The sequence below is a fragment of the Sebastes umbrosus genome, chromosome 8, assembly GCF_015220745.1.
Source record: "Sebastes umbrosus isolate fSebUmb1 chromosome 8, fSebUmb1.pri, whole genome shotgun sequence".
Classification (NCBI taxonomy): domain Eukaryota; kingdom Metazoa; phylum Chordata; class Actinopteri; order Perciformes; family Sebastidae; genus Sebastes; species Sebastes umbrosus.
The window spans coordinates 29,462,122-29,489,724 of record NC_051276.1 but is presented as its reverse complement, the minus strand read 5'-3'; the positions used below and the strand labels follow the sequence as shown (position 1 = coordinate 29,489,724).

The 27,603-nt window shown below is 40.3% G+C and overlaps 1 protein-coding gene across 2 annotated transcripts in view; it reads left to right on the top strand.

Annotated features, from left to right (window-relative positions):
* The window catches only part of gak (cyclin G associated kinase), a 34,260-nt gene extending 8,404 nt beyond the window's left edge, over nt 1-25,856 (top strand). The window contains exons 2-30 of one of the 2 annotated variants that reach the window (XM_037776669.1): nt 1,567-1,628; nt 2,507-2,566; nt 4,204-4,318; nt 4,843-4,985; nt 5,226-5,351; nt 6,789-6,878; nt 7,074-7,209; nt 8,673-8,785; nt 10,779-10,857; nt 12,850-12,967; nt 13,954-13,962; nt 16,072-16,121; nt 16,361-16,509; nt 16,732-16,854; nt 17,498-17,631; nt 17,762-17,956; nt 18,071-18,188; nt 18,304-18,383; nt 18,534-18,727; nt 19,229-19,390; nt 19,646-19,812; nt 20,202-20,442; nt 20,530-20,703; nt 21,635-21,772; nt 21,897-21,983; nt 22,088-22,351; nt 22,573-22,721; nt 23,069-23,245; nt 23,402-25,856. In XM_037776669.1, coding sequence (XP_037632597.1) covers nt 1,567-1,628; nt 2,507-2,566; nt 4,204-4,318; nt 4,843-4,985; nt 5,226-5,351; nt 6,789-6,878; nt 7,074-7,209; nt 8,673-8,785; nt 10,779-10,857; nt 12,850-12,967; nt 13,954-13,962; nt 16,072-16,121; nt 16,361-16,509; nt 16,732-16,854; nt 17,498-17,631; nt 17,762-17,956; nt 18,071-18,188; nt 18,304-18,383; nt 18,534-18,727; nt 19,229-19,390; nt 19,646-19,812; nt 20,202-20,442; nt 20,530-20,703; nt 21,635-21,772; nt 21,897-21,983; nt 22,088-22,351; nt 22,573-22,721; nt 23,069-23,245; nt 23,402-23,503 — 3,755 coding nt within the window. In that variant the 3' untranslated portion in view covers nt 23,504-25,856. The remainder of the gene's footprint in view (nt 1-1,566; nt 1,629-2,506; nt 2,567-4,203; nt 4,319-4,842; nt 4,986-5,225; nt 5,352-6,788; nt 6,879-7,073; nt 7,210-8,672; nt 8,786-10,778; nt 10,858-12,849; nt 12,968-13,953; nt 13,963-16,071; nt 16,122-16,360; nt 16,510-16,731; nt 16,855-17,497; nt 17,632-17,761; nt 17,957-18,070; nt 18,189-18,303; nt 18,384-18,533; nt 18,728-19,228; nt 19,391-19,645; nt 19,813-20,201; nt 20,443-20,529; nt 20,704-21,634; nt 21,773-21,896; nt 21,984-22,087; nt 22,352-22,572; nt 22,722-23,068; nt 23,246-23,401) is intronic. The other variant, XM_037776670.1, reaches the window with a different exon arrangement.
* The last annotated feature ends 1,747 nt before the right edge of the window (nt 25,857-27,603 follow it).

Genomic DNA, 27,603 nt, shown 5'->3' with positions numbered 1-27,603 from the left:
TAGCCATGATTTGTTCCATCAATTACTTTGTAATTAGAGCAATGTGGTGCTGTTCTATAAAAAAGTATGTCCAATTGAGAACAGTCTGTGCAGCTGCATGTTCTTCTGTAAAAGATCAGAGAACGTCATAGCAGGCTCAACTACCTCCCTAATGTCTGTCTCATTATTACTGCAGCGTTGCCCACAGTGTTGCCACTTCAGGTTGTAGCCACACCTTCAGTGAAAATGTGTAGAGCTTAGCGGTGGCCCATAGGTTAGAGAAGTGAGCTTGTGTTGTGCTGTTCTTGAGCAAGGCACTTAAGCTCCAACTTTCTCCAATGTGGCTGCTCAGTGTGCAGCAGATCAGACTGTGGTGATACTTGGCAGCTTTTAGAGGTTTAAACGTTTATGAGTGTGTGCATCAGCAGGGCGCTGCTGGAGGTTTTAGTGCTCTCTGCGGTCATGAGGTAAAACTTAATGATTCAGTATCCTGTGGAAGGGGATGGGATGGTGTCATCTTGGTGTTATCTCCACCTACTTCAGATCTTTTATCATTACAGCTCAACTCCTTACAACTGACTCATCTGTCATAACAGGATATAATGTGCAATATGATGGGCATAATCATGAACACTCAACATGAACACATGCAACCCACCAAGACTGATCCCTACCGTTAATTAGGGCTGCACAATTAATTTAAATTTTATTGAAATTGCAATATAGCCTACTGCAATTTTCAAATCACAGGATGAGGAGGAATTTGCAATATTTGTTAAAGGCGAAATGTGTGTCAAAATACCATTTTAAATTAAATAATGTCGTGCTGCATAGACGTCCTGGCCTATTCTACAGACTTAAGAAAACATCTTTGTTTGGTACAGATCCCTGCAAAAATCACATCAAAGTCATTTTAATTTGTTTTTCAATGAAAATGAGAATAATGATGTAAAAATGATAATATCCTCTAATATCGCAAATCATAGCGCAATGGCAAGATCAGTCAAAATAATCTCAATTAGATATTTTTTCAAAATGATGCAGCCCAACCGTTAATCTATACTGTTATATTTTGGATTTGCACCTTATTGTTATGTTAGACTTTTTATATTTGCATTATTTCCACTTTGTACTGCATTTGCTGGACAGCAATTTCCCTCGGGATAAATAAATTTAATCTTATCTTAAAATGGAAAATCCACCCCAAGACACTCATTAAAAATCAGCTCTAAGATATGTTCCCTTTATTTTTTTTTTTTTTTTAAATAACTGCCCAAAGTGATGTCACAGAGCAAAGTGACATATACATAAAATACCAACACAGCCAGTCATCACTTTAACACATTAAAGTACACCAAATCATACCAGAACAAATGAGACATAGAAAATGTGACATTAATTCAAGACAGTAGCTCCATGAAACCGTATTACAACACATCCTGCTCTGTTTCACACAATTTACGCAATACAATGCAGGATTATGTATCATTTTTAAGAGTTTAATAGTGCATGTACTATTCATGTAGATGTAATTACCAGTAAATCATATAAATGACATCCTGGCTGCTCTCTGTGTTTTTTTCTCAGGTGGATTTGCCTTTGTGTATGAAGCCCAGGATATGAGTAGTGGTAAAGACTATGCCCTAAAGGTAAGCTTCAGCCACTTCATTCATTCATTCACTCATTTGTTAGTAGGCATGGCAATGTTTATAAATGATAAACTGAATCAGGAACATTCGCTCTGTCCACATCGATCCTGCACTCTACAGTACATACTTGTAATATGCAGTGAATACTACATATTGATCAGTACGCACTGTGTTACTGCATATGACTGGACTTTAACATCTAAGTGGAGTTGACCCTTCACAGTAAAACACTCCACATTACCAGAGATTATTAAACTGTTAAAAAAATGTGAACTTCTCCTGCTATGTTGTCGATCACGTTGCTCAGGAAAACATTCCTGGAAGCAAGTTGTTTCTTAGAGAACGACGAGGCTTAAAGTATTATGGCACAGTTTTGATTATGTGAGGACCATCTGTTGTATACTTTATAATTCTGTTCATAATGTATGTGTACTCATGCATTTCTCAACTAAATTAAACTCTGCAGACACTGAAAGTTCCTCAGTATTTAGTATAAGGCTGATATGGCCAAAATCTTCTATCTCCTGTTCGTCTGCCATTTTTTCTTCAGCGCAATGCATGATGGTATGGAGTACTACTCGGTTAGTGACCATAGTTGTACACTACTTTTCACGATGCGTTGTGGGATACTTTGAGTCCACTATATAGGGTCTAATAATTCTCATTATACATTCGGACGAGAACTACAACATGAGAGAAGGAGAAGTTAATGTGATAATCACTTCTACTGTTTGACTCGGTGAAATCAGTTTTCTCTCATGTTCAAACAAATAGTGTACAGGCTGTTTATTGATTGAATATGTTAGGTCAGTCAGTCATAAAACGAGGATCACAGAACAACAACAAACCAACTGTCTGTGTGGATGCTTTTGTTTCAGAGGCTGCTGTCCAACGAGGAAGAGAAGAACAAGGAAATCATACAGGAAGTGTGCTTCATGGTATCCTTTATCATTTCTAAAGCCTGATCAAAAGACAATTGTTTTTTTCTTATGATCATTTCTGAGAGAGAGCAACATGTGACAAGTTAAACTGTAACCCATGACTTCACAAGATTGTGGGATGCATCTACAGCGTCGTATACTGTCATTAATAGATCACTTGTAGTTTACTGGCAACACCACACAATGTCAGAATGCGCAATAAAAGAACTAATATGTATTTACATTGTTTAACTTTATAATAGCACGGTGGTTTCACAAACACAGACTGCTTTGTGATTCTGTCCTTAAAAGCTTATCAGTTGTGAATCTTTCCTAAAGCACTCTAGTGTATTTGAGAAGAAGTGATGAGCAGGGCAGAAAATAAACAATCCTGAATGGGTTTCATTCACAGATTTCAGTGGTTGCCAGAAGGAATAAGATCATTTGAAGATACCTTTGTGCATCTAAAAGTCGAATCATGAAGCATCCACTGCATTTCAATGTCCCTGGAGACGTTTTATGTGATGGGGTTACAGTTTTTATCAATGACTAACAAACCTTTTGGCCAGCACAGCAGCTAAAACTGCTGGGACATCTCTTGCACAATAGTTGTTTCATGCTGTGTAGGACATTGTGTAGAGAGACAGGCTTTTGGTAAATGAAGCGCTGCGTTCCTGGTACCATTGCAACACTGTGTTTTTAGAACTTGATTATTTGCATAATGTTTAATGCCTCAAATGCTGATGAGTCAGAAAAATAAAGTCTAAAGTCACCACCAGGGAATTCTTCCTATCATCCAACCATCATTTCTTCCTGCTTTCAGCGAGCTACAGTACAGTTTTAGACTACAATTGCTCTTTTGAGGGCGCTTTCACAAGACAACATTTAGTCTGTTTTAATCGAACATCTGGTGCGGTTCGTTTGGGTAGTTATGAGCGCAGGAATGGTACTCTGGTGCGGACCAAAACAACCGGTCCAAGACAACTTGCGAGAGGTGGTCTCCAAGGGAATCTGTTGTGGTTCGATTACAGTGATAACATAATCCAACCCAATTGCAGGAAGTAAACCAAAACGCAGGGGATTACGGGCTGACAGCGCTGGCATTTGTAATGACGTATATAAAGTTATTAGAGATAAACTGGAGGAGAAAGGATTCATGCGCACAGTAGATTAGTGCAGAGTCGAAGTGAAAAACTTTGATGGCAATATTTCAAAGTCTGTGATTCCCTGCACAGAAGTGGCGGCCCTAAAGACGACCTACACGCCCCTCAACATTTTTTTAGTTGGTCCACTTTAATTTGTGCACTGTGAAACTGAACCAGACTAAATAAACAAACCAAAAGTGTCAATCTCACTCTGATTCAGACTACCCAGACGGACTGTTGCTTTGCTTGGCTATGCATCAAAGTGGATGTCAGAGTAGCTCAACTGAAATCGTTGGAGATCAATGGCCACAATGACTCATTAAATTCTCTGTTTAATTAGTCACTTTGTTTCTTATCATACAAAAACACCCTCCAAAGTGGTTGGTAGATAGGAAAAGCCACATGGTAAACACTCCCAACTCTGTCACCAGAGGATGATTAGTGAGATTCTGAAATGACTGACCTGAAGCCACAGTAGTGTTTATGTTCCTTGACCTGCTTGCTCTATAGAAAAAGCTGTCGGGTCATCCCAACATGGTTCAGTTCTGCTCTGCTGCCTCCATCAGTAAGGAGGAGTCGGACACCGGACAGGCCGAGTTCCTGATCCTCACAGAGTTGTGTAAAGGTAATATTATCTCACTATTTTCTACTTTGTCTTCTACCTCTACCTTTGTTCACTGCTGAATCGGTACTAATTCATTCATCAAACCAAACTGCAGTAAATCTGAGTGGTCAGAACCGTTCCCTAGAAACTCTAACTGAAAGGCTCGTGATGAAACCGTTTCCCGTCTGCGGCCGTTCTACTCTCTGCTCTGCTTCCTGCTCTACTTCCTGTCTGACTGTTCATTTACAACAGAACTTGTTTTCATCCAGTCATTGTCTTTTTCAGCTTTGTAAGCAACCTTACTTACCCTTTAAGATTATGTATTAACTCTCTTCAGTCATTTATTCGGTGTGTGTGAAGCACATTTTCATTATTTGATTAACTACTTTATGGCATGATACAAGACTTTTATCTGTAGTTTCTCATATTTTCCCAAACGAATCAGACAATTTACAATCAACAGACACAAACAGGCATCTGTGTAGTGACAGGTGTTACTTATGGGTTTCCATTCATTCATCTGTTTTCTATCTCTTGTGCCTCAGGTCAGCTGGTGGACTTTATAAAGCGGGTGGAGCAGAGGGCTCTCCTGTCATGTGACACTGTGCTGAAAATCTTCTACCAGTCGTGCCGCGCCGTGCAGCACATGCACAAACAGAAGCCTCCGATCACACACAGAGACCTCAAGGTTTGTGGTTCCTCGGTAGCTGGATGAGTGAATGATGAAGTATCCATAATATGCAGCACTCTGGAATGAATGAATTAAATGCAACATCTCAGTTTGACTACATTTTGTATCGTACGAATAAGATGCTGCAATTTAAAACAATTGATCGCACTATAAATCACGGCCTATTAGGATTACTAATTGGTAATTAATTGTGTATTGACTGACATGCTAACCCTCTGCTCACTTGATACGTTGCAGATTGAGAACCTCTTGATTAGTAACCAGGGCACCATCAAGCTCTGTGACTTTGGCAGCGCCACCACAGTGTCACATTACCCCGACTACAGCTGGTCGGCTCAGAAGAGGTCCATGGTGGAGGACGAGGTACACACACACACACACACACACACACACACACGCACTCTAACATCAGTTAAAGAAACAGTGTGTAACATTTCGGGGGATCTATGAGCAGAAATGGAATATAATATTTATAACTATGTTTTCATTAGTGTATAATCACCTGAAACTAAGAATCGTTGTGTTTTCGTTAGCTTAGAATGAGCCGTTTATATCTACATAGGGAGCGGGTCTTCTCCATGGAGTCCGCCATGTTGCACCGCCATGTTTCTACAGTAGCCCAGAACAGACAAACCAAACACTGGCTCTAGAGAGAACCTTTCACCTTTTTACGTTACCTGAAGGCCACTGTAGTTCTTAGACATGTTTGTGAAACTGCTCCTAAAGTAGTGTTATTATGGTAAGGATGGCGAATGGCGTTACCACGGTTTTGCACTCGTCGGCTTACGTTACTGCAGTCTTGGAAAGGAAGGAAGGAGTGAGTGAAGGGGTACTCAGTTGGTTGCAATCTGCAACCACACCACTAGATGCCACCAAATCCTACACACTGTACCTTCGAGGTTTGCCTCAATAGGGTCCTTTTTATACAATACAGTCTTTAAAAAAAATCTTAAAGTTGTTTTTTCTTATTTCCAATAATATTGAAATAATCTATATCATACAGTTTTAACATACATAAACTTAAAATATGAATTCTGAAGTTGTAATGGAATACATTGTCACAAAAAAGGTCAACATTTGTAACTGAATGATAAATTGATGTTGTTCCAGGGGTCGTTTATACATGTTTTGTGAATATAGGATATAGTCTGCTTCACAGACAAAGAGTTGAGTAATTGCATGAACATTTCACACTACACAAACCTTTTTATTTGAGGTTTTAATTTAAAACACAGCCAGTTTTCTTGGAGTACATAATATATTCTCACATTCATAACACATTCAGAAGGTACAGTGGATCAGTGACAATACTGACGTCATGGTGTTGGACAGAAACCAGAAACGTTTGATTGAATTAACAGCTCCAGGTCCAGGAAGCACCGATCAATCAGGTTAATTATGTTTCTACCATTAGCACACGGACACACACTCACACACCGGAGCTTTGCCACAGATGACCTCAGTATGCAGGACCCCGGAGATCCTGGTTTCTAAATGTAATAATCTGCGTGTCTATCTGGCACTTGTATTCAGGCTGGTAGCACAAAAGAGATGCTTGAGGGAAGAGCTTTTTTATGATGGAAAACAGTGTGTCCTTTTCATAAAAACAATCAGAAGAAAGGAGTTTTTCCCATGGTTCTCAAAGCATTTTCAGAATTTTATAAATTAATCTCAGAGAAAAAATTATGGCTCAGATGAACATCAAGATCTATCAACATGTTGGTTTTATCTATTGTAAAAAAAACCCCCACTGTGGTCAGCAGTGCTTGTGTGTTTAATTTTTTTTTCTGTTTTGTGTAGATCACAAGAAACACCACTCCAGCGTACCGAACGCCAGAGATGATCGATCTCTACTCCAACTTCCCCATCAATGAGAAACAGGACATCTGGGTCAGAGCTTTTACCTTTTTATTTTCTGTTTCTCAACATCACAGCTAATCCAAGATGATCAAAGATCGAAACATCACGTTTTATGCAAACAACTAAAAGCTAATTTATTATGTAGGTTGGTTGATTTCTTTTCTTTTCTGTTCATTAAGAACGGCGGCTTGACAGTTTGTTGTTGTCTTTATTATTTCCATGCAGGCTCTGGGATGCATCCTCTACCTGTTGTGTTTTAAGCAGCACCCATTTGAGGAGGGAGCAAAGCTGCAAATCGTCAACGGGAAATACTCCATTCCTCAGAACGACGTCAAGTACACTGTGTATCACAACCTCATACGTATGTACTTTAGTTTCTGCCTGTCTGTACATGTATTCTTCCATCCCTCTACTTCCCTCTACTCTATTTGCCCACAAGTCACAGATGTCACCACATGTCAAATTTACTGTCACCGTTACCAGCTAGAAACACGTTTAGGATGGCTCCTTTAAACATAACATTCAAATAAGCCCCATTTTGACCACAGGAACTAAGAACCTTTTGAGGAACGTTTTGACTGCAGGGACCAGGGTCTAAATTAAGTTCCAGGGACATTTTCTGGGGCCTTTTTACCCCCTAAAAGGACCTTGTTGGGGGTAGTACTTTCTGAAAGTACAGGAGCTTTTAGGGTGGAGTTTGCAGGGATGATCGTCGCTGATTGGTCAAACACACACACAACACTGCTGCTTCAACTGTACCGCTTCATTTGTAAAACAAGGAAGCACTCTAGTATTGATTTAGGACGAGGGAAGAGTCTCTTTGTTTGATAACATTAAAAGTAATGTTTGGTTTTGCTGTCGGCTTCCCGACTCATTTAAAAAAAGACAGAGAGAAAAAGAGAGAGAGGTCGAGTGAGCGAGCGGAGAGGGTGAGCGGTAGAAGAGACAGATGTGCGGCGGTGCTGTGAATGAGAGAAAATAAAGTTATTTTCTGATTGTTTTGCGGCGGTTATGTTCTAAAGCATAAATAAATAACCATCAAACACTCAACAGATGATTTACTGTGGCGACAGACGCTCTTAGTTTAATTTTCCTCCGCTGCATTTCATTCATTACATCCAACGTGCATCAGTAAATACTATGCAGCAGTAAATATCGTCGCAGTGAGAAAAAACCTAACCACAAAAAATTTCTTTCAACGTGTTTTTTAGATGAAATACACTGACCTGCAGGCTGCAGAGTGTGTTCACCGCTGTGAACACCAGCAGCCCTCGTCCCATGTCATGTTGCATTTTCATACTTAAGCGGAATCATTTGCCTAACCTTCGCAGGTCTATAGACCGCTTTGAAACACAGATTACAATAGACTAAAGGGAACCTTTCAGTTCCTTGAAAAGTAGTCCCGAGACTAAAATCACCAGGAATTTCTTGGTGGAAACCCGAGTATAGACACCGTAGAAATAAATGCCATCACAAGTTGAATATTGGCAGCACAACCAGTACCATGTTACAGCTAATCTAATTAGGTTAAACAGCTCCACCTGGTGGCGAATGTAAATCTGTATATTTCCTGCAAACAGTGGCACAAAAATATACTTGATCATAAACCTCAAAAGAATATGTATTTAAATAGCATATTTTCATCATGCTGATTATTCACGTTGATATAGCTGTGTGTGTGATTAATGATATTTTTTCATTAATTAATAATAATACATCCACATTTCCACAATTAAATGTAAATGATATAACTGTTCATGAATTGCTTCTTTTGTGCAATCTCTTCAGATTTGTTACATTTTCCTCCTCCTCCTCCTCCTCCAGGTTCCATGCTGAAGGTGAACCCAGAGGAGCGTCTGTCTATTACAGAGCTGGTCAACCAGCTCCAGGAGATAGCAGCAGCACGCAACGTCAACCCCAAGTCTCCCATTACAGAGGTAGGTGGTGTGTGCATGATAGTGTTTGAAACAAAAAATGCTACGGCACTAGATTTAAAAAGCGATACTATAATAAAACTTCTCCTTCACCATCAAGTAGTTATGTTGTCTTTAGCACATAGACGTTTACCGTGATGTGCTGTGCTGATCTGGCGCTGTTTGTGGTGCTATTTGTCAAGCCTTTATCTTGAAATGAAAGTCATTGGTTTCTTGATTGAGATTAAAACAAACAGATTTGGAAAGATAGATTTTCAATTATGTCTGTGGCTGATGAATGAGTCTGTTCTCCCAGCCAAGAGACATTTGAAGGTGTTATCCTTATCTCCAACTGTCTATTAGTGGCTTCGGCATCAGTTTTGAGTAGGTGACAACTTTCACGATGTGCATTTTGGAGTAAACAAGTTGCTTGGCTGAGACACAGGGGCGCATCCTCAGTGTCTGCCAGCCTGTGAAGAGGCTATTGACTAGCCGACCACACAGCTTCTACCGCAGTGTGTGTTAACGTGCACACACACTCTGAAGTTGCTGTTGTGGTTGCATTTGCTCAGTCTCACACGCACACACACACAGTGGCAGGCTCAAAGGAGTCTGTCTTCTCTTTCCCAAGCTCCTCTCCTTCCCAGCTGGCGTGGTCCAAAGAGACAGAGAGACATAGAGATGAAACTGACATTAAAAACAAGCATGAAGTGATACCAACACTTCAGAAGTAAAGCAGTGTTTTGGGTGGCACCCACAGTAGCTAATTAATTATAATCAGATTTAAGATTTCCGCCACGGTGGTGGAATAGAAAAGCATTGACAGACTAAGCGGCTACAGCCTCTTATGACTCTTAACACAAATCCTGCTACTTATCACCAAATCCGCACTCGCAGTTGTGATTTAACAGAATGACAAGCTGATTTCAGTGTCAAAAGTCTCCAGGTTTACAGTGATTCTTCTTTCTTCCAACAACATCCTGGTGTGCAATGTACACATAACATGATTATATATATATAACTGAGCCAGTGTATGGATCCTGAATTATATTTCTATCACAATTAAAAGTTTGAATACTTTAGTTTTTTTCTGTAAATCCTACACTGGTTACCACTGTAGGAAAATCAAATTTCCGGAGCGCTAGTACTGCAGACACTTGCCTCTTTCATCACATTCTTATTGAGATTAGATTATGCCATTGCTCCGGACAAATTGGTAAACTGAAGTTCTTCTGTATCCCTTCCAATTTCTGACCAAACTGAATCCTGCTGAATGTGTGCTGCAGGGTGAAGGCAGATTTTGCGATCGCTGATCTGATTAGAGTTAAGAAGGGGTTTCCCTGCTGGACATAAGGAGATTATAATCCTCCACCTTCTCCTCCTCCTCTTCCTCCTCCTCCTCCTCCTCCTCCTCCTCTCGCTGCTGCTTCTCAGCACAAACATATGGAGAGGCAGACTGTGAGATGGAGCAGAGAGGAGGGAGAGCAGAAAACTTGTGAAGGAAGACATGGAAGTGAAATACTGAGAGGGAAATGCGGCAGACATCTCGGAGGGGAAGCGAGACGCACAATCTGTCTGGCTGCCGTAACGCAGACACTCCAGTTTTTATCTGAAAAATATGTTATCTAGCACGTCTGACACAAACGATTTTTTTAATTTTGAAATGTGTTATGATTGTGCTACTTTTTGGGATTCTTTTGAACTGGTGATTTTACATTTTGGGACAGAGAGGAGACCTGTTGCTTAACACTCAGGATTTCTGTTCCTCTATTTGTAATCCTTTGGCCATTATTTTCTATCAAGGCCTATTTTTGTTCTTTGCTGGAACATAATTTTGTATTTTTGGTATAATTTCCATTTTTTTACATTACGAAGGGAGATTTGTTTTCATGTTAGGTCCTGGCTGCAAGTTTCTTTAAAGTTTTTTTATGGTCTTCATTTTGTTAACTTACCTGTTACAATGTTGAGTGCGTACTACTGCTGGCGTCCGGTGTATGACGGCTATGAATGTCTGCAGCTGCTGGAGCAGAACGGAGGTTTTGGCAACAACGGAGCCCAGCCACCCATGCAGATCCAAAACGTCCAAAACAATGCAGGTAAAAGTTTGTTTGCATGACAATATGATGCTTTCTGTGGGTTTGGGTCCGTGTTTGTGTTTGTGTTTGTTTTATATAGCGTTTCTTTGTTTTGAGTCTTCACACTTGAGCAGGGGAGCGCAAAGTTGAAAACCAGAATGAAAACAGCAGTAGTGTCATGTCAGTGTCCTGTTTCCAAAAGGGAAATTTTCCTTGATTTGCTGAAGAAGAACCTATAACCCCATAAGGCAGTGGTTCCTAACCTGGGGTCCGGGCCCCTCTTAGGGGGGGAGCCAAAGATCTCAGCCGGTTGAGATTGTCAAAATTTGATTTGCACATGTATGACTAAAATCATAATAACACACATACTGGATAATTTATGCCATAGTCTGTATATAAAACTATTTAAAAAGCTATATATAGTTGCTGCTCAGTAGGCCACATTGTGGTTTAACCCAGTATTTCTGCACAGTGTCAGATAAAGATCAAGCTACACTAATTATACTATTTGTAGAATTAGATTCCAGTGGTGGCTGCGTGGGTTTGTGTTGGAATCATGTGATCACAATGTTCGCACACACGCACACGCACACGCACACGCACACACACGCAGACACACACACAGACACACACACAGACACACACACAGACCTATCCAGACACCACCCACATATCGGAGAGTTTCTCATGGTAATGAGTCATCTGGTTAGTTCACCTATGACCACACAAACTAAAAAGTCTCCTCCTTTGAGCAACTGTCAGTAGGTCAGTTCCAGATCATCATATGTGTTAGAAATGATGGTGAGAGCATTTGCATGGAGAATTAAAGAATCATGATGGTGGAAATTTCCCAATGTGATGAGATATTTTACTCTTAATCTCATTGCTCAGTCGTTTTTTTTGTTCAACGTGGTTTCCACTCACCGCCTCAATGTCTAGTCACTCTAACCCACTAACCTCGACTGATCTGGACCGTAAAGTTGAGCCTCACATGTAGTTTGTGTAATATATTCAACAAGGTGAGATTTTAATGTCACCGGCTGTGATGGCTTGTATGCTCTGCTTATAGTATTAATCTTTAGCAGAATATAATAGTCACAGGATCGATTACCTGCCAAAATGGGTGTTAGAGAAAACAAACTTTACAGAGCACATAGTGACATTTGGCACAATGACTTTCCCTCCCTACAGTATCGCTGAAGCAGATTGAAGCAGAGTATGGCAGCTCTAGAAATTGCTTCTGTTTTTAGGATTATATTAATTCAGATTAAGAGAACAAGCTGAAGGTACTTGGTGTGAAAATAATATTTATGTTGTTTATCTGCACCTTTTCTTTAAATGAGCATAATAGGCTTTTCCATACACACACACACACACACACACACACACACACACATGCGTGCAGGTTGTGTACTGTGACTGTCCATTAAGAGGATTTCTGCGCGGCCAGTCAACCATCTGTCGAAAGGCAGAACATCTTTGCTCTTTCCCTTGAGGAGTGGCTCCAGTCATACTATCAGACCTGGGCAATAAATGATGTTGAGTCATCTGCCTGTCGTTGTATCTCAACATCTGGCCGCTGCAACACAGCTGGAAGCAACTGATTTTATGCAATGCATTTACCTTAAAGTAAAGTTAAACTAACAATCCTGTTTGCTGAACCACTTCTCAAATGTTTGTATGTGTGACAGTGTTCATCATTTGCCATTTTTGACACTATATACCCACATCTACAGTCATAGAAGATGCATTTTACTTTTCAATTTTCGTTTCCTAATCAGACATTTATCGTAGCTTGGTAAACAGATCTTTTTGTAATGTATTTAGGTCTGCTCATTTGATAATTTGAAAATGCAAATATTACTATTTTGCACACTGTTATATGCAAATATTGCATGAATGTTTTTGTTGTCATTGTGGGTTAAACTTTGACCTTGATTTCTTTAGCTAAACCCAATATTAGCGTAATGACAATGTCTATCATATTTAGCGTTCTCTCTTTCTTTCTTTTAGGAATATACGATCCTGACCAGTCAGGCAGCGGCATCTTGGATATCTTGAGGGGAGGAACAGAGCGCTTCCTCACCAACATAAAGGACACTTCCTCTAAGGTCATCCAGTCAGTAGCCAGGTAAGCTGCTCTGACCTTGTTACCATGGTTATCATTGCTGTATTTATTCCTATTCCATTTTCAGTCGTTTACTTTTCAGTGAATCTTTATTATCATTACAGATCAGCTATTACTGACTGTGCTTTATTCATCTGTTTATTTCCTCACTTGCTATAACATGGACATGTGTTGCTGATGCTTCACATTATGTTTGTTAACCTGTGGAGTTGACTGAACATTCACTCAAACCTTTCACATTTTGCACTGGCTACTGTAACTTCACATATGCATATTTATTACTTATTTAACCGAGACAATTCCACCACCATGTTTGCTTTGGTAAATGCAATTTGATGATGGGGAGGGGAAAAATCAGCTGACTGTAGAATTTAAATTTAGTGTACTGAAAGTATGCACTCGTGGTTTGGAATTATTTTATCGGCATCCACCAAATAGCATAACAGTTTTCTATCAGTCATCACGTTTCATCACAGTTGCATCAACCTGAAGTAAATATAGATGAATGTACACCTGCAAGTTGTCTATGTAAGCATTCATACTCATACCTACCTACCCCGCCCCCAGATTTAACTTTTTAAAAGGAACATTTTGCTGCTTGGCTGTCTGATAGACTTTGCAGATGTGAACCTCCCAGAAAAAGACAAACCTTATTTCAAGTTATGTCTCTTTATAGTTCTTTTAGCAACCACTGGCATAAGAGTAACTCAGTGGATGATGGGAGTAATCTAGTCTGCTACAATCATTAACAATGATTGTTGATGTTATAGACCAGCGGCCTCTGTGACTGATATGTGTAAAAAGGTTGAGAATAAGCGAAGTGTTCCTTTAACAGCCACTCTCTTCATATTTGTTACAGTTTGATGTTTCATTTGGTTATTATTCTCTCATCGGTTTGTTCCATTTGTTTGGTCGTTTTGTTTATTTTTTGTTGTTTCTTTTCTCTGTCCCAATCCCTCATGGTCCCACTATGTGTCCATCACCTATAGCAACCCAAGGTAAATATGGGTCGGTGAAGTGCGTCCGCTTCATGCGTCGCTCTGTGTGCTCCTGTAGTTTGTGTTTGATTTTTAGAGGAAGAACAACCCTACTAAGCCTTCTTGCTATGCCGTGTCCGCCATCATAGCTTGCTGATCCTAACATCACACATTCAATAATTCAATTGAATGAATGCGGAGCGTGATGCGAATGGACAGATGAGTATCATTTTCAGAGTGAATGGAAGGGTCAGATGATTGGGAAATGATATCAGCGAATGACAATATATGAAACATATTCTCTATGCACGGTACAGGAAATTAATAGGCCAGTTAATAACAAGGTGCAAATTAAAGAGCTGGTGTTGGTGATATAGCAATGATGGCCTTTGTTTGGAAGGTGCGTTATACCTCCTGCATCATCTTTATAAAGTTAGATACCAGAAAGCAGTGCTAATGCAACATCCCTCCTTGTTCTGTCCATGTTAATTTAGCAGCCCTTGTTATACCGATCAGAGAATTTGTAACAACAAAAACAGACATCCATAGCCTATATTGATGGTTCCCAATCCCAACCTTTATTGTCAGATGTACCCCCTAGCCTTGTCAGGTAATCTCAAGTACCCCTTCCTTAATACCTCTGTTTATTTCAACCATTTCATTACCTTTAACTAACTATTTCTACTTTTTTATCCATTACTTTTGGCCATTTCAATATTTATTTATTACTTTTAGCTAACTATTTTAACTATTTTTCAATTTCTTTGAGCTATTTTAACCATTTAATCATCACTTTTAACTAACAGTTTTAAAGGAACAGTTTGGGAGATCTAATAGCAGAAATGGAACATAATATTATGATTTCATTAGTTTATAATCAACTAAGAATCGTGTTTTCGTTAGCTTAGAATGAGCCCTTCATATCTACATAGGGAGCGGGTCCTCTTCATGTTGCACTGCCATGTTTCTACAGTAGCCCAGAATGGACAAACCCAACACTGGCTCTAGAGAGAACCTTTCACGTTTTTACGTTACCTGAAGGCCACCGTAGTTCTCCTAGACGCTTTTGAAACTTTGAAAGGATGACCTCTGAGTGAGGCGAACGCCGTTATCACGGTTTTTAACTCGGCAGCTCACGTTACTGCAGTCTTGGAGAAGGGAGGAGTGAGCGGAGGGGTACTCAGTTGGTTGCAATCTAGATGCTGCCAAATCCTACACACTATGCCTTTAATGTCTCTGCTCACTTGCTTACTTTTCATGCACTTGCAACACATGGCTTTTGGGTGTTAAAGCTGATTCAATATATGGATTTTTTCTTTCTAATTAAAATCCTAATTTCCATTTTTTTCTAATTTGTCGAGCTGAATATGAATGACTGATTGAATGACTGAGTGAATTGTAGTTTTAATACGAATCCACCGCTTACTAAAACACCATTTTCAGCTATATCCGTGTCTTAACCAGCATCACCTGTCTGTCCTGACGCCATCCAGATAAAATTGAGTGTCATCAACATAGATAGATTAATTTCTTTGCTTGGGCTACGGTTTGTTTGTGTGTACTCAATTTTAATATTTGGTGGGAATCATATTACGTTGATTCTGCTGTTGTCATTGTTCCAATATGATTTCTTTTGTTGTAAAATCCAATGGTAGCCTACTTTCTACATCAATTGACTGCCAACGATACTTAGCATCAAGGAGCTATTGGCAGTAATGATCCTCCTGAGCATATTCTCATGCAACAACAAGCATTTGCCAGATGCATGTGCTACTTTAAAATGAACTAGTCATTCTTTAGTCTAATTTGCATGAGTGTGGGACAGCCTTCATTAATACTGGCTGAAAATCTGTATTGTGTGGCAGAGATGCCAGTTCAGGCATCGATTAGGAACATCTCCATCCTGCAACATTGTGGTTTCAAAACCAGACTCATATTAGTATACAGAGATTGTTTGTTTCTGAACCAGTGTGTGTTACCAAGCTGTTTATTTATGGCTATATTAGTACAATCTCCCAGACATTAGTAACGGTTTTATTTCTTTTATTTATTATAGTGATTTGTGTTTTCCCTCCCGACTATATTGTATGCCTACTCTTTTCATAAGTGCACTTGTAATTTCTCTTACAGCTACGCCAAAGGGGACCTAGATATTTCATACATCACCTCCAGAATAGCAGGTAGGCCTAGTAACCTTAATAAAACACACTTTTACATCTTTTTAACCCTCTGTTTCTGCATAATTTTGTCACCAAGTCATGATTCTATATTACATGATGAAAACAACGTCCGAGGTCATTCAGACATGGCTTATGTGAAAGTGATATAAGTCACATAATATCTGTTTAACATTTGGAGAAAGGGATAAACCTTTGATGTACTAGTTACATATTTTTTTTCTCTGCATTTTTCTGTGTAGTCATGTCCTTCCCAGCAGAGGGGGTGGAGTCAGCGATAAAGAACAACATTGAGGACGTCCGTCTGTTCCTGGATTCACGTCATGCTGGCCACTACGCCGTCTACAACCTCTCCAAACGATCATACAGGCCTTCTCGGTTCCACAACAGGGTATGAAGTGTGTGTGTTTGTGTGTGTGTCTCTCTCAGTATGGGTATGTCATTGCTGTGAGTGGATAGTTTGTTTATGCTTAACAGTCACAGTGTCGGTAGTGTTATTCTTTATTTGGCATTATAATGCAATAGTATTTGCTCTTGTTAAAGTTATCCTTTCAGTTGTGTGCAGCTATACAAGATTTCTGTTGTATTTAAGTGTGTCTTCATGTGTGTGTAGGTTTCAGAGTGTAACTGGCAGGTTCGCCGTGCCCCCAACCTCCGCAGTCTCTATAGTGTGTGTAAGAACATGCATCTATGGCTCAAACAAGACCAGAGGAACATCTGTATAGTACACTGTCTGGTAAGTCATCTCTCACCACACCTACTAGATGAGTGACTTAAAGGGCAGGTCCATTATTATTTTTTTTTTTAAAGCTTTTAATATCATTCTGTAGCTTCCCAGTGGTGTTCCTTATGTATTCAAATCCGAACATTCAAATTTAGGTGAAGGTACATATGTTTTAACGTCGAAATGCTATTTTAACTCACCACGTTAGTTTGGATGCGAAAGTCACAAAATAATACAAACAAACTAATCGATCAATGCAGCGGTAGACCAACAACCTCGCCGTCAGACAGCCCTTTCAGACGGGGAACACTGAAGTCGTTATATATCGCTCTCTTCAAAGCTACAAGACTACATTCACAAAAGCAGTAATATAACCCTTTAAGTTATTTCCAAACTTAACATAGCTAACTTTGACTCAGCTAGTGCTAGCGTTCCTGTTATTCATAAGTTTATTGGTTACCTTCGATTAGCTTACTTTGATAACCTACGTCACTGCTTTTTGCGACGGCTGAGTGGGCGTTTCTATTTAAAAAAAACCCAAAACAGAATAGATTGCAGATGGACCCGCCCTTTAAGTACATGATAAGGAGAAAATGAGGAAGAAGATGACACCTGCTATGTCCTTAACTGTTACCTCCACCTTTTGTCTCTGTAGGACGGCAGGGCAGCATCAGCGGTGGCAGTTTGCTCCTTCCTGTGTTTCTGTCGCCTTTTCACCACAGCTGAGGCTGCTGTCTACATGTTCTCAATGAAACGCTGCCCGCCAGGCATAGCACCCTCACACAAGAGGTATGAAAACACACTGGTTTGAATTTTGTCATATTTGTATTTGACTCTAGAATCAAGCGCTTACCTCTAACTACACCAAAATATTACATTACAAGTTACATGATCCTGATCTTGCTTTTGATTATTGCAGGTATATGGAGTATATGTGCGACATGATGGCAGAGGAGCCCATCGTCCCCCACAGCAAGCCCATAGTAATTCACTCCATCATCATGACACCCGTGCCGCTGTTCAACAAGCAGCGTAACGGGTGCCGGCCGTTCTGCGAAGTCTATGTTGGAGACGAGAGAGTCCTCACCACATCACAGGAGTACGACAAGATGAAGTAAGTTTGTACACGCTCAAGAACACCGTTCAGCTTTCCCTAGATAAAAGGAGTAAAAATAATTAGCTATTTCAATTATTCATTCTTTCTCTCTCTCTTTTTTGCTCTTTCCAGGGATTTTAAGATGGAGGATGGGAGAGCAGAGATTCCCCTCAATGTGACAGTCCAAGGAGATGTACTGGTGGTGATCTACCATGCTAGATCTACACTGGGAGGACGTCTACAGGCCAAGGTACACACACACACACACACACACACACACACACACACATAAGTCATAAGTCCACATCAACTGTTAGCACATTCTGGACAAAAAAAAGCTAATTTTAAACTCTATAATGTTTCAGATGGCATCCATGAAGATGTTTCAGATCCAGTTCCACACAGGCTTTGTCCCCAGAAATGCGACCACTGTCAAGTTTAACAAGTATGTACACAATTTTGAGAAATCAATACTTTTAACAAGATCATCAAAGCTTCAACATTTGTATTTCCTGTTCAATAATATCAACCAAAACAGATTTTCTAATGAACTCTTGAAATGTGTTTTCTCCATAACTTCCTGTTCTCCTGTCAGGTATGACTTGGATGCCTGTGACATCCAGGAGAAGTACCCTGACTTGTTCCAGGTCAACTTAGACATCGAGGTGGAACCCAGAGACAGACCCAGCACCAAGACCCCTCCTTGGGAGGGCTTTCAAACCAAGGGCCTCAACCCCAAAATCCTTTTCTCCTCTCGTGATGAGCAGCAGGAGATCCTCAGCAAATTTGGTAGGTGGCATTGCTTTACAAAAGCCAGGCTCTGGGGTTAGGAGGGTGAGGGTTTGGTTTGGTTTGCTGTGTGTCTCCATCCATCCGTTTCTCGGTACACTTATGTATCAGATAGGGTTGGGCGACATGACGGTATATGCTGTGCGACGGTAGAAATGTGTCCACCGGTAGAAATTTGGTAATACCGTTTACACCGTGGTAGCTATTCTCACGTGATATCGTGTGATCTTGCGAATCCTGCTGCCTGGTAAGGTAACGTGATTTGGGCAGACATGGAGAAGCAGAGTGAAGTTGTAAACGCAGAGCAGGAGGAGGCATATACCGTTACCGTGACATAGTATTACATATACAGTGATAGAAGATTTTGGCCATATCGCCCACCCCTACTATCAAACATCTTTCTTCTCTTCTTCCCTCAAGCCCATTGGAAGCATGTTTTTCTACATTATTTTTCTAATTCACATGTCCATATGAACTAAACACTAAACTTAATGACTACAGGTAAACCCGAGCTGCCTCGTCAGCCAGGTTCCTCAGCGTTTTATGACTCCGAGTCGCCCCAGCCGGCTCAGACCCCGGAAGGCCCCAATGCAACAGAACAAGAATCTCCTGTGAGCACCGACAGCAACGCCAACAACTTCTTCCAGACACTGGATTGGGAAGGTACTGTACTTGTGTTGTTGTGATAATACTTGGCAAAAATCATCTACATTTTGTCCCGTACAGCCTTAATATTCTGGTTATTGTCCTCTATTCTAAAGAAGGAGGAGAGTGCTACTCATTTTGTTCCCTGCCTTCATTTTCCCAGACAGGATTCAAACCATAAAACCTGATATACCTCCCCGCCCCTCACTGACTGATTCCAAAGTAACATCAAGTGCTTTATAATTTCCACTGACCAGCTTCTTGTATTTGCAGATGTGGGTGGCCATCAGGATGCCTCGGACAGTCAGGGAGGGGGATCCATAAATGACCAGGAGGACCTGAGTGATCAGTCAGAAGGGGAGTCCTACTCTTATTCTGCTCCCGGTGGGGAGCCGCTGTCACGTGACCCCAGCGAACCGCTGTTCGATGCTGACTTCCAGGTAGGGAAAGTCTTAGTTGGTTGATTATTAGAGGTGTAACAGTACACAGAAGTCACGGTTCGGTTTATACCCTGGTTTAGGAGTCACGGTTTGGTAGGAGTTCGGTACAGCGGGGGAAAAAAACAAATGCATAAGGATACTTTTCTTTTCATTTATTTTTATTTTTTAAGTTTCAAAGATAGACAAAATTGCCGTTGCTGTTGTCGCTGACCAGCTCTGCCGTTTCATTTGCCCTCACTGACTGACTCGCATGCTAATCAGCTTGTTGTGCTAAATCAATATCAGTATCAATACACCCTGAGAGTGTAATGAAGCAGAGCCAAAAGGCTTTATTTTCCTCCTCCACCATTCCATTAATTTCTGTCTTTTCTTGGTGTCTCTCCCCCCAGAGCTCCACACCTGCAGCCGAGGAATCTCCTGTCGGTGACACAGCCGACCTCTTGGGGTTGAACTCCGACCCTTCGATGTCCTCCGCTCCTCACCAAGGAGTCCAGGGAGGACTGAAAGCTGCGTCCAGCAACAGCGACCTCCTTAACGACCTGTTTGCACCTCCTGCTGGTCAGACTGGAGCAGTGCAGGAAGACTTGTTCTTCAGTGGGCCAGTCAGTGGGGCCACAACGGACTCAAAATGTAAGGGTCGAGGATGAGTACGTGCTGCTTTGTTGTAAAAAGAAACTTCCACTTAGCCTTGATGCATTTTTTTCTCCCTTGTTGCAGCCACGGGCGACCTGTTCGATCCGTTTGGGATGGGGTCTGGCTCTGGTGTTGGCTCTACTGTGGGTTCGTCTCGGCAGGCCTCTGGACCGGACCTGTTTGGAGATTTGTTGAGTTCTGAAAGTTCAGCTCCCAGTAACCCCACTCCTGCTTCAAACACAAGCCTCTTCAACCTCAGTAAGTGCACCAGCTACTGTGACGTCACTCAGGGTTACGTCTTAAATGTTCCTCTGCTGCCTCAACATATCTCAGTCTGATTTGAGGAGATATGTTGATTGATTACACACACCTTACTCCGACTCAGGAGCAACCAAACCTACAGTATCTTAAAGTCTTCTCAGTTTTGCTGGACAAACCATTTTCCTCTTTCCTCCCTCTATTGGCATTTTTCAGCAAGCAACATGTATATAAACTTAATTGGTGATACTTTGGTTATTTTGTCTTAAAGTGAGACATTACAGGCAACATTGTTTTTCATGCACTGGTCAACTCTTTTGAAGGTTTGGGGCTATTTTGCTTCCATAACACGTTCTCTTTCAGAATAATGGAAAGAAAACATCCAAAAAAAGGTGTTTATTTTACTACTTTGTCTATTTGCGTCTGTAGATTTTTCCTAAATTCACCAACAGTTAGCATTCGATAATACCTCATTTGCATATTTATACGTAACATTTCAATTTGTAATACAAAAGATTTTTTTTCTTAATGTAAGTAATCAACTGGGAAAGTTTCATGGTGATATCTATTTCTTACGTTTCTTTTCATTTTATTCAAAATGAGTTTTTCTGTCATAATCTGAGTCAGAAATCTCCACTTCAGTAGCATTTACTATACATTCATCAGTTTCATTCCACCTATATTCTGAAGGTTTTTACAGAGGGGTTGGTTCATATATCATTCATCATTCATAGACTGATTTATATAACAATTTATTCCTAAAAACATGGCAGAAATGTATTTTTTATGGCTGTTGACAGTATTTTCTGATTTATGGAGTGAAAAAAAAGAGATATCCAAAATTCCCTCTGCACATATTTAATAAAATAGTGCCTCATTTGCATATTGTTGTTGTTTTACCCTATTTACCTGGAGTGTCTCCCCTTAACAGATAAGCTAGTGAATGATGCCCCTAAGATGACATCATCAGCCAGCCAACCAGACCTGCTGGGCGGATGGGACAGCTGGACAGCTGGCACCACCGCTAGCATGAGCGCCACCGTCAGCAAACCCAGCAAAAGCAGCACAGGTGCGTGAGGGAACATTACAGTATGTAGAGGTTACTGAGCACTATGAGTTGGCAGTTTTGTCGATAATCTTGAAAATGATAAAACCAAAAACTTTTAAGTCACATGTTGTTACTGTGTCTGCAGCTTCTGGTGCGACATCCATGTCGAAGGCCAAGTCTCAGACCTTTGATCCGTTTGCCGACCTCGGAAACCTGGGATCCAATTTAGCAGGTAAGAGGCCGGGTCACATATCTAATGCCCTTAAAAGAGAAAAACGTGTGAGCTCTTGAACCTATAAATTCATGTCAACTAACATTCCTCCATGTTTCTTTCAGGTTCCTCCAGCAGTAAGGGGCCTTCTTTTAGCGCAAAGGCTTCTTCCTCCTCCTCTTCCTCCTCTGCTAAGCCTCAAGCCCAGCCATGGCAGTCTGGGAGACCCGCCTCAGCCCAGAGCAAACCTTGGATGTCCGGATCAGGACCTGGGTCCGTACCCAAAACACCCTCTGCAGGCACACAGTCCACCAAACCCAACTACAACCTCAACTTCACTAGTGTCATCGGAGGGAGAGAGGAAAGAGGAGCCCGTGGGCCTGGATTCGGTAAGAGACATCGAGTAGAGGGGGAGTTGTTTCAGGAGTTAGGAATCATATTTATGGTTGATTTTCCACAATTTTCACACATAAATTAAAATGGAATTTGTAATATTTATGTACAATAATGTGTTGGTACTCTGTTCTCTATTGTGGAGAAAACTCTTCCTGGGAATTGAGCCAAAGTTCTCCATAAAGACTTCATTTCTCTGTGCTGTGTTCTAACGCAGGGCCCAAGCCGAAAGTAAAGCAGGATGATTTTGAGGACCTGCTGTCAACTCAGGGTTTTGCCTCCAGACCTGATAGGAGGGGACCAAGGACCATTGCTGAAATGAGGAGACAGGAGATCACAAAAGACATTGATCCACTTAAATTACAGGTAACAGACTAAATACATATGCAAAAGACATGTTACTCACATATTATTCAAAACAAATTCTTATTAATGGCCTTATTAAAATACAATTAAAGTTTTGGTTACTGAGTAAATCACCTTTGTCCACTGGTTTATGCACCAGATGATTTTTCTAGAACAAAATGGGATTGAGTCACCTAATCCGTCCGTTCTGTTTCTTGCCAAAAGGCTGATTAGAGAGTCCAATATGGCACCTTTTGGCGGGTGATACTCGGAGCTTTAGCTCACAAAGTAGCCTCCCAGTGCCGATGAGTGTTTGTGCCCCTTTCATAGTAAAAATAGTAAAGATTTGTTTTATTGTCACGCTGCAGATCTTGGACTGGATTGAGGGGAAGGAGCGAAACATCCGAGCGCTGCTGTCAACTCTAAACACTGTGCTGTGGGAGGGTGAGACCCGCTGGAGGCCGGTGGGCATGGCTGACTTGGTGACACCTGACCAGGTGAAGAAGTACTACAGGAAGGCTGTGCTGATTGTCCATCCAGATAAGGTACAGTATAACATTATGCATTGAGCCAGGATTGGGATAAAAGACAATGACGAGGCAAAATTGAATACTGTTTATCGTAAAAGCTGTTTTCAACAAATATTTCATCTTAACTGTTCTTTATTCTGTATTAACTGTATGCTCTCTCTCTCTCTGCAGGCAACAGGCCAGCCGTATGAAGATTACGCTAGGATGATCTTCATGGAGTTGAACGACGCCTGGTCAGAGTTCGAGAACCAGGGATCCAAAGCACTCTTCTAAAACCCTGGTCTGGATCCCAGCTAGACCAGACCAGACCAGACTGGACTGGATTCGGCCTAACCAACACAAGGGTTAGACTGGGCCAGATTGGACAGGACTGAGCCCACATTGGGCCTTAGGGGGCGCGGAGCCTCTGAGAGGTGTCCTCTCTACCATTCCCTTCACTCCCTTCTTCCTTCTTTACTTTCTTCTGTTTTTACGGTCAAAGGAAAAAAAAGACCTTTTGCCTGTTAGGGAGAACTTCCTCACTGGTTCGGTAAAATAAACATTGTGATGGTTCCTTAAACTCACTGCCTACCTGTACGACTGCCTGAGTGGTGCTGCAAACATCTGGAGGGAAGAATGGGTGACAATCACATGGAGAAGACGAGATGGAAAAGAAGTCAGATGATACAAGCTGATTATCGTGACGGTGGTAGTCAGATAAAAAAAAATTGTAATGACCCCACACTAATGAAATGCTGGTTGTAGCTGGTAAGTTTGTCATTTGTGCAAACAGCCAGTCATTTTGCTGACTGGTGAAAAAAAACAAAAAACATGGCTGTACATTTTTTCAGCATGCCAGCCTACATGGAAGTGTTGTTTTTAAGCTTTGTTGCCTCAAAAAAATAGCGAATGTTGCTGATGAATCTTGGAAAAAGCAACCAATGGACAAAAAAAAAAACTTCTATCCTGCCTCTAATGCAGAAGCAGGATTCAAATCTCCCCAGGAAACAAGATAGATCCGTTGATAATTCCCATTAATACTTTGAAGTGCTACTGCTGCATCCTTTGTGGGGGTCAACAGTTGGTCGGGTTTGTTGTTGAGCCATTTCCTCTCCAGAAAGAAAGACTATTGCCTGCTGAACACTACGAGTGCTGCTTCTACCATTACAGTTCCTGCTACACACACACACACACACACACACACACACACACACACACACACACACTCCTCAGATTGATGTTAAAACCTGCATCCTGATCTTCTGACAAAGGAGCTGAACTTGTTTTGGAGCCCCATATAATCCTGAGCGGGCAGTCTGTTGTTTTTGAAGTGCTCTTTTAATTCCACCCACTCAGGCTATACTGTGTAGCTAACTGCATGCTCTCTCACACCAAACCTCTACACAACAGGAGGGTGGGTGTGTTTGATTTCAAACCAGGGTAGTCCAAACGGGCGAGGGGGCTCTTTTTATTGAAGTGCTCTTTTTCTTGTAGCAGAAACAGAGAAGAGCCTGAGCGGCAGGACGACATGCCTTCAGCGCTCACGCTGCTCGTTGCTTCTGAGCATCTCCGTCATCACCGTCGTTATTAACCCCGTCTCTTTGTCTCTGTAAGACCCCACCCACCTCCAGCGCCGAATTCAGTGGACATTTGTTTGTCAGTGCATAGGAGGAGATCACAAAGTGAAGGGATGAAAAGAGAATATGGTGATTTAATCTGGTTGCTTTTAGTTTGACTCTTTCTCGTATTTTTGGGGTTCATTCTGAGCTTTTGTCAGTAAATCATCACATCAGTGTAAATATAAAAATATCATCCATCAAGTGGCTTTGTTAAGATTACAGCCTGGGCGGTTGATGCGTTATTGAGCTTGACTGTGTGAACGATTGTGTGTGTGTCAGTATGCGTGTGTAGAAGATAATGAAACCTTGTTGGACATCATGCTTTCATGTCTGCAATCACAATCTTTTCTTTCTTAATTTAATTTTGTTCAGCCTCTCCCACACTTCAAAACAAATCTTTCCAACTTTTGCATTTCCCCCCTTTTATTTTACATTTTACCTCATGGACCAATCAAATCACCTGTTTTCTTATTTATTATTATGTTTTTTGGGGGGGAGGGTTGGGGGTTATAATGACATGTATTCATGCATATTGATGGCACAAGTGAACATTTTTCAGATAATATATAAGTGGAATGTGCTGAGAGCAAGTGGGACCGTTGTTGGTTGATCACAGTGAGCCTCTTTGTTGCTGTTTTCATTCCAAAGCATCTCTTATTAATACGAATGTGCTTTTACAAATATATATCCTCTCTGTTGTTAAGATGTATGTGTTTATCATTTGTCCCCTTCAGTCTGTCTTTTTGTTGCGTTACCTTTTTTGTTTTTTGTTTTCCTCTCGCTTCTGTTTTGCATTTTGTTAAAATTCCAACACGAGGGGCCAGTAAACCTAAGTAAGAAAAAAAATACAACTGATGCTTGAGATTCAGTTGAAATTCTCTTTGACAGTACCATCATAGTATAAAGAGGGAGGATTGCAAAACCACACATCGGCAGTGTTTACTGTACCAAATTACATCATACTAATATGAATGTATGTTTCAATGCAAAAACAAATAATTAAAAAACCTTTTGATTTGAGGCAAATATTTTGGTGTTTCATTGTCTTTATTTTGAGGATTTACAATAGCTTCATTTCGCTGAATATAATTTGTATGTATCTCATTGCAATTGTGACTATAATCATCTTCGTGTAACGTTTGTTTATGATCAGTAAGTATTAATTATTTGAATGATTAACGACTTTTTAAAAAAACTGCTGAGTCGAGTGGAAATTAAAACCAATTTTGGAGGTGTAGAGAGGATTGGTGGTGAAAAAATTAAAAACTATGAAATGTATTCAATGGTAATGGTGTATGAGTTATTTTGTAACAAGCCCAGTTCTATATCCATGTCCCTTTCATGATTAGAAATTTCAAAACAAAAGCACACCTGACAGTCATCACACCTGACAATCTTGCAATAACATACCTAAGTCTTATGGTCAAAGCCTGTATGTTTATGCACTTTTGTGACTTTTTCAACCCTTATTACCTCAGATAAAATCTCTAAAGCTTTGGCCAGTTATTTAGTGATCTAAAATGAATTATTTCCCATAGGCCAGAAAACAGTGGTGCTGTTGTAATATTACCACACAATAGTGTTTTAGAGGTTGCATCTTTAGAATTGAGTTTTGTTTAGGTTAAAAATAAGCTTTTAGCTTCATATATATATGAGTTTATTGTTGAATTCATAAGTAATGAAACGTACCCTTGCTAAATATAATGCACTACATTCATCATTATCCTACAACTTTCCACTTGTATCCACAGTTCAGTGAAAGTTAGATAGTCTTGCTTTAATTTAATTGTGTAATCTGTGGTTTAAATGGGCCAGAACCAACACTGAAAAACGCTGATTCCACATTACAAAATATTATCAGACACGTTGCAACATTTTCTGTTTGGTCAGCCTATCTCTTGCTTTATAGTACCTGCTGTGCGAGTTGACATAGCAATGCATAAAGTCTAAAGACAATTAAACTCAGTCACCGGGATGCTCATTCAGCCCAGTTTATTTGATAAAGGGGGGAATAAGAGATTTTGGCTCCCCTTTTATTCCCCCCACAAGCGATAGAACATATCTCATATCTTACATCCCCCCCCGACGTAAGATAATTGCATGAATAAAATTAGCATATATGATAACAAAATAACAGTAGTCACAATTGTGAAAATATAAGTGAAGAAAATTAAATAAATAAAAAAAAAAAAAAAAATGAGAAAGTAAAAAAATAATAGAAAAGGAAGAAAGAACACATATATTCATATATATACATATATATATGTATATATATTCATATATACATACATACACATATAAATAAGTAAAAACAAAGAGAGAGAATTACAGGTGTAATAGCAGTACAAGAGATAAACAAGCTATAAACATGCAGTATATTCTCTTAAACGGTCTGACCATGGACAACACCATTAAGAGAAGTACCAGTATGTAAAAAGGTTACAAAGTCACCCCAACATTTATCAAAGAGCCATGGTTTCTTTTGGAGATTAAACATGATCTTTTCTGAAGGTAAATATGATGAGAGCTCTTTATGTATTATATACATTATATACATATGTATTATGATGACTGAACAATTGACTGAGATTGGCAAAAATGCCCGAGAAAAAGAGTAATTTTCACAAATTGTAAGAGCAGGTTTTGTTAAAAAAAAGTGTGCAAAGATATATAAAAGACAGTTGTGTCATTATTGTGAAATTGCTTAGGGGAAGTGAATTGAGGTCATATTGTAATGCAAACTAAACCAGACTAGACAGGACATGGCTGAACTGT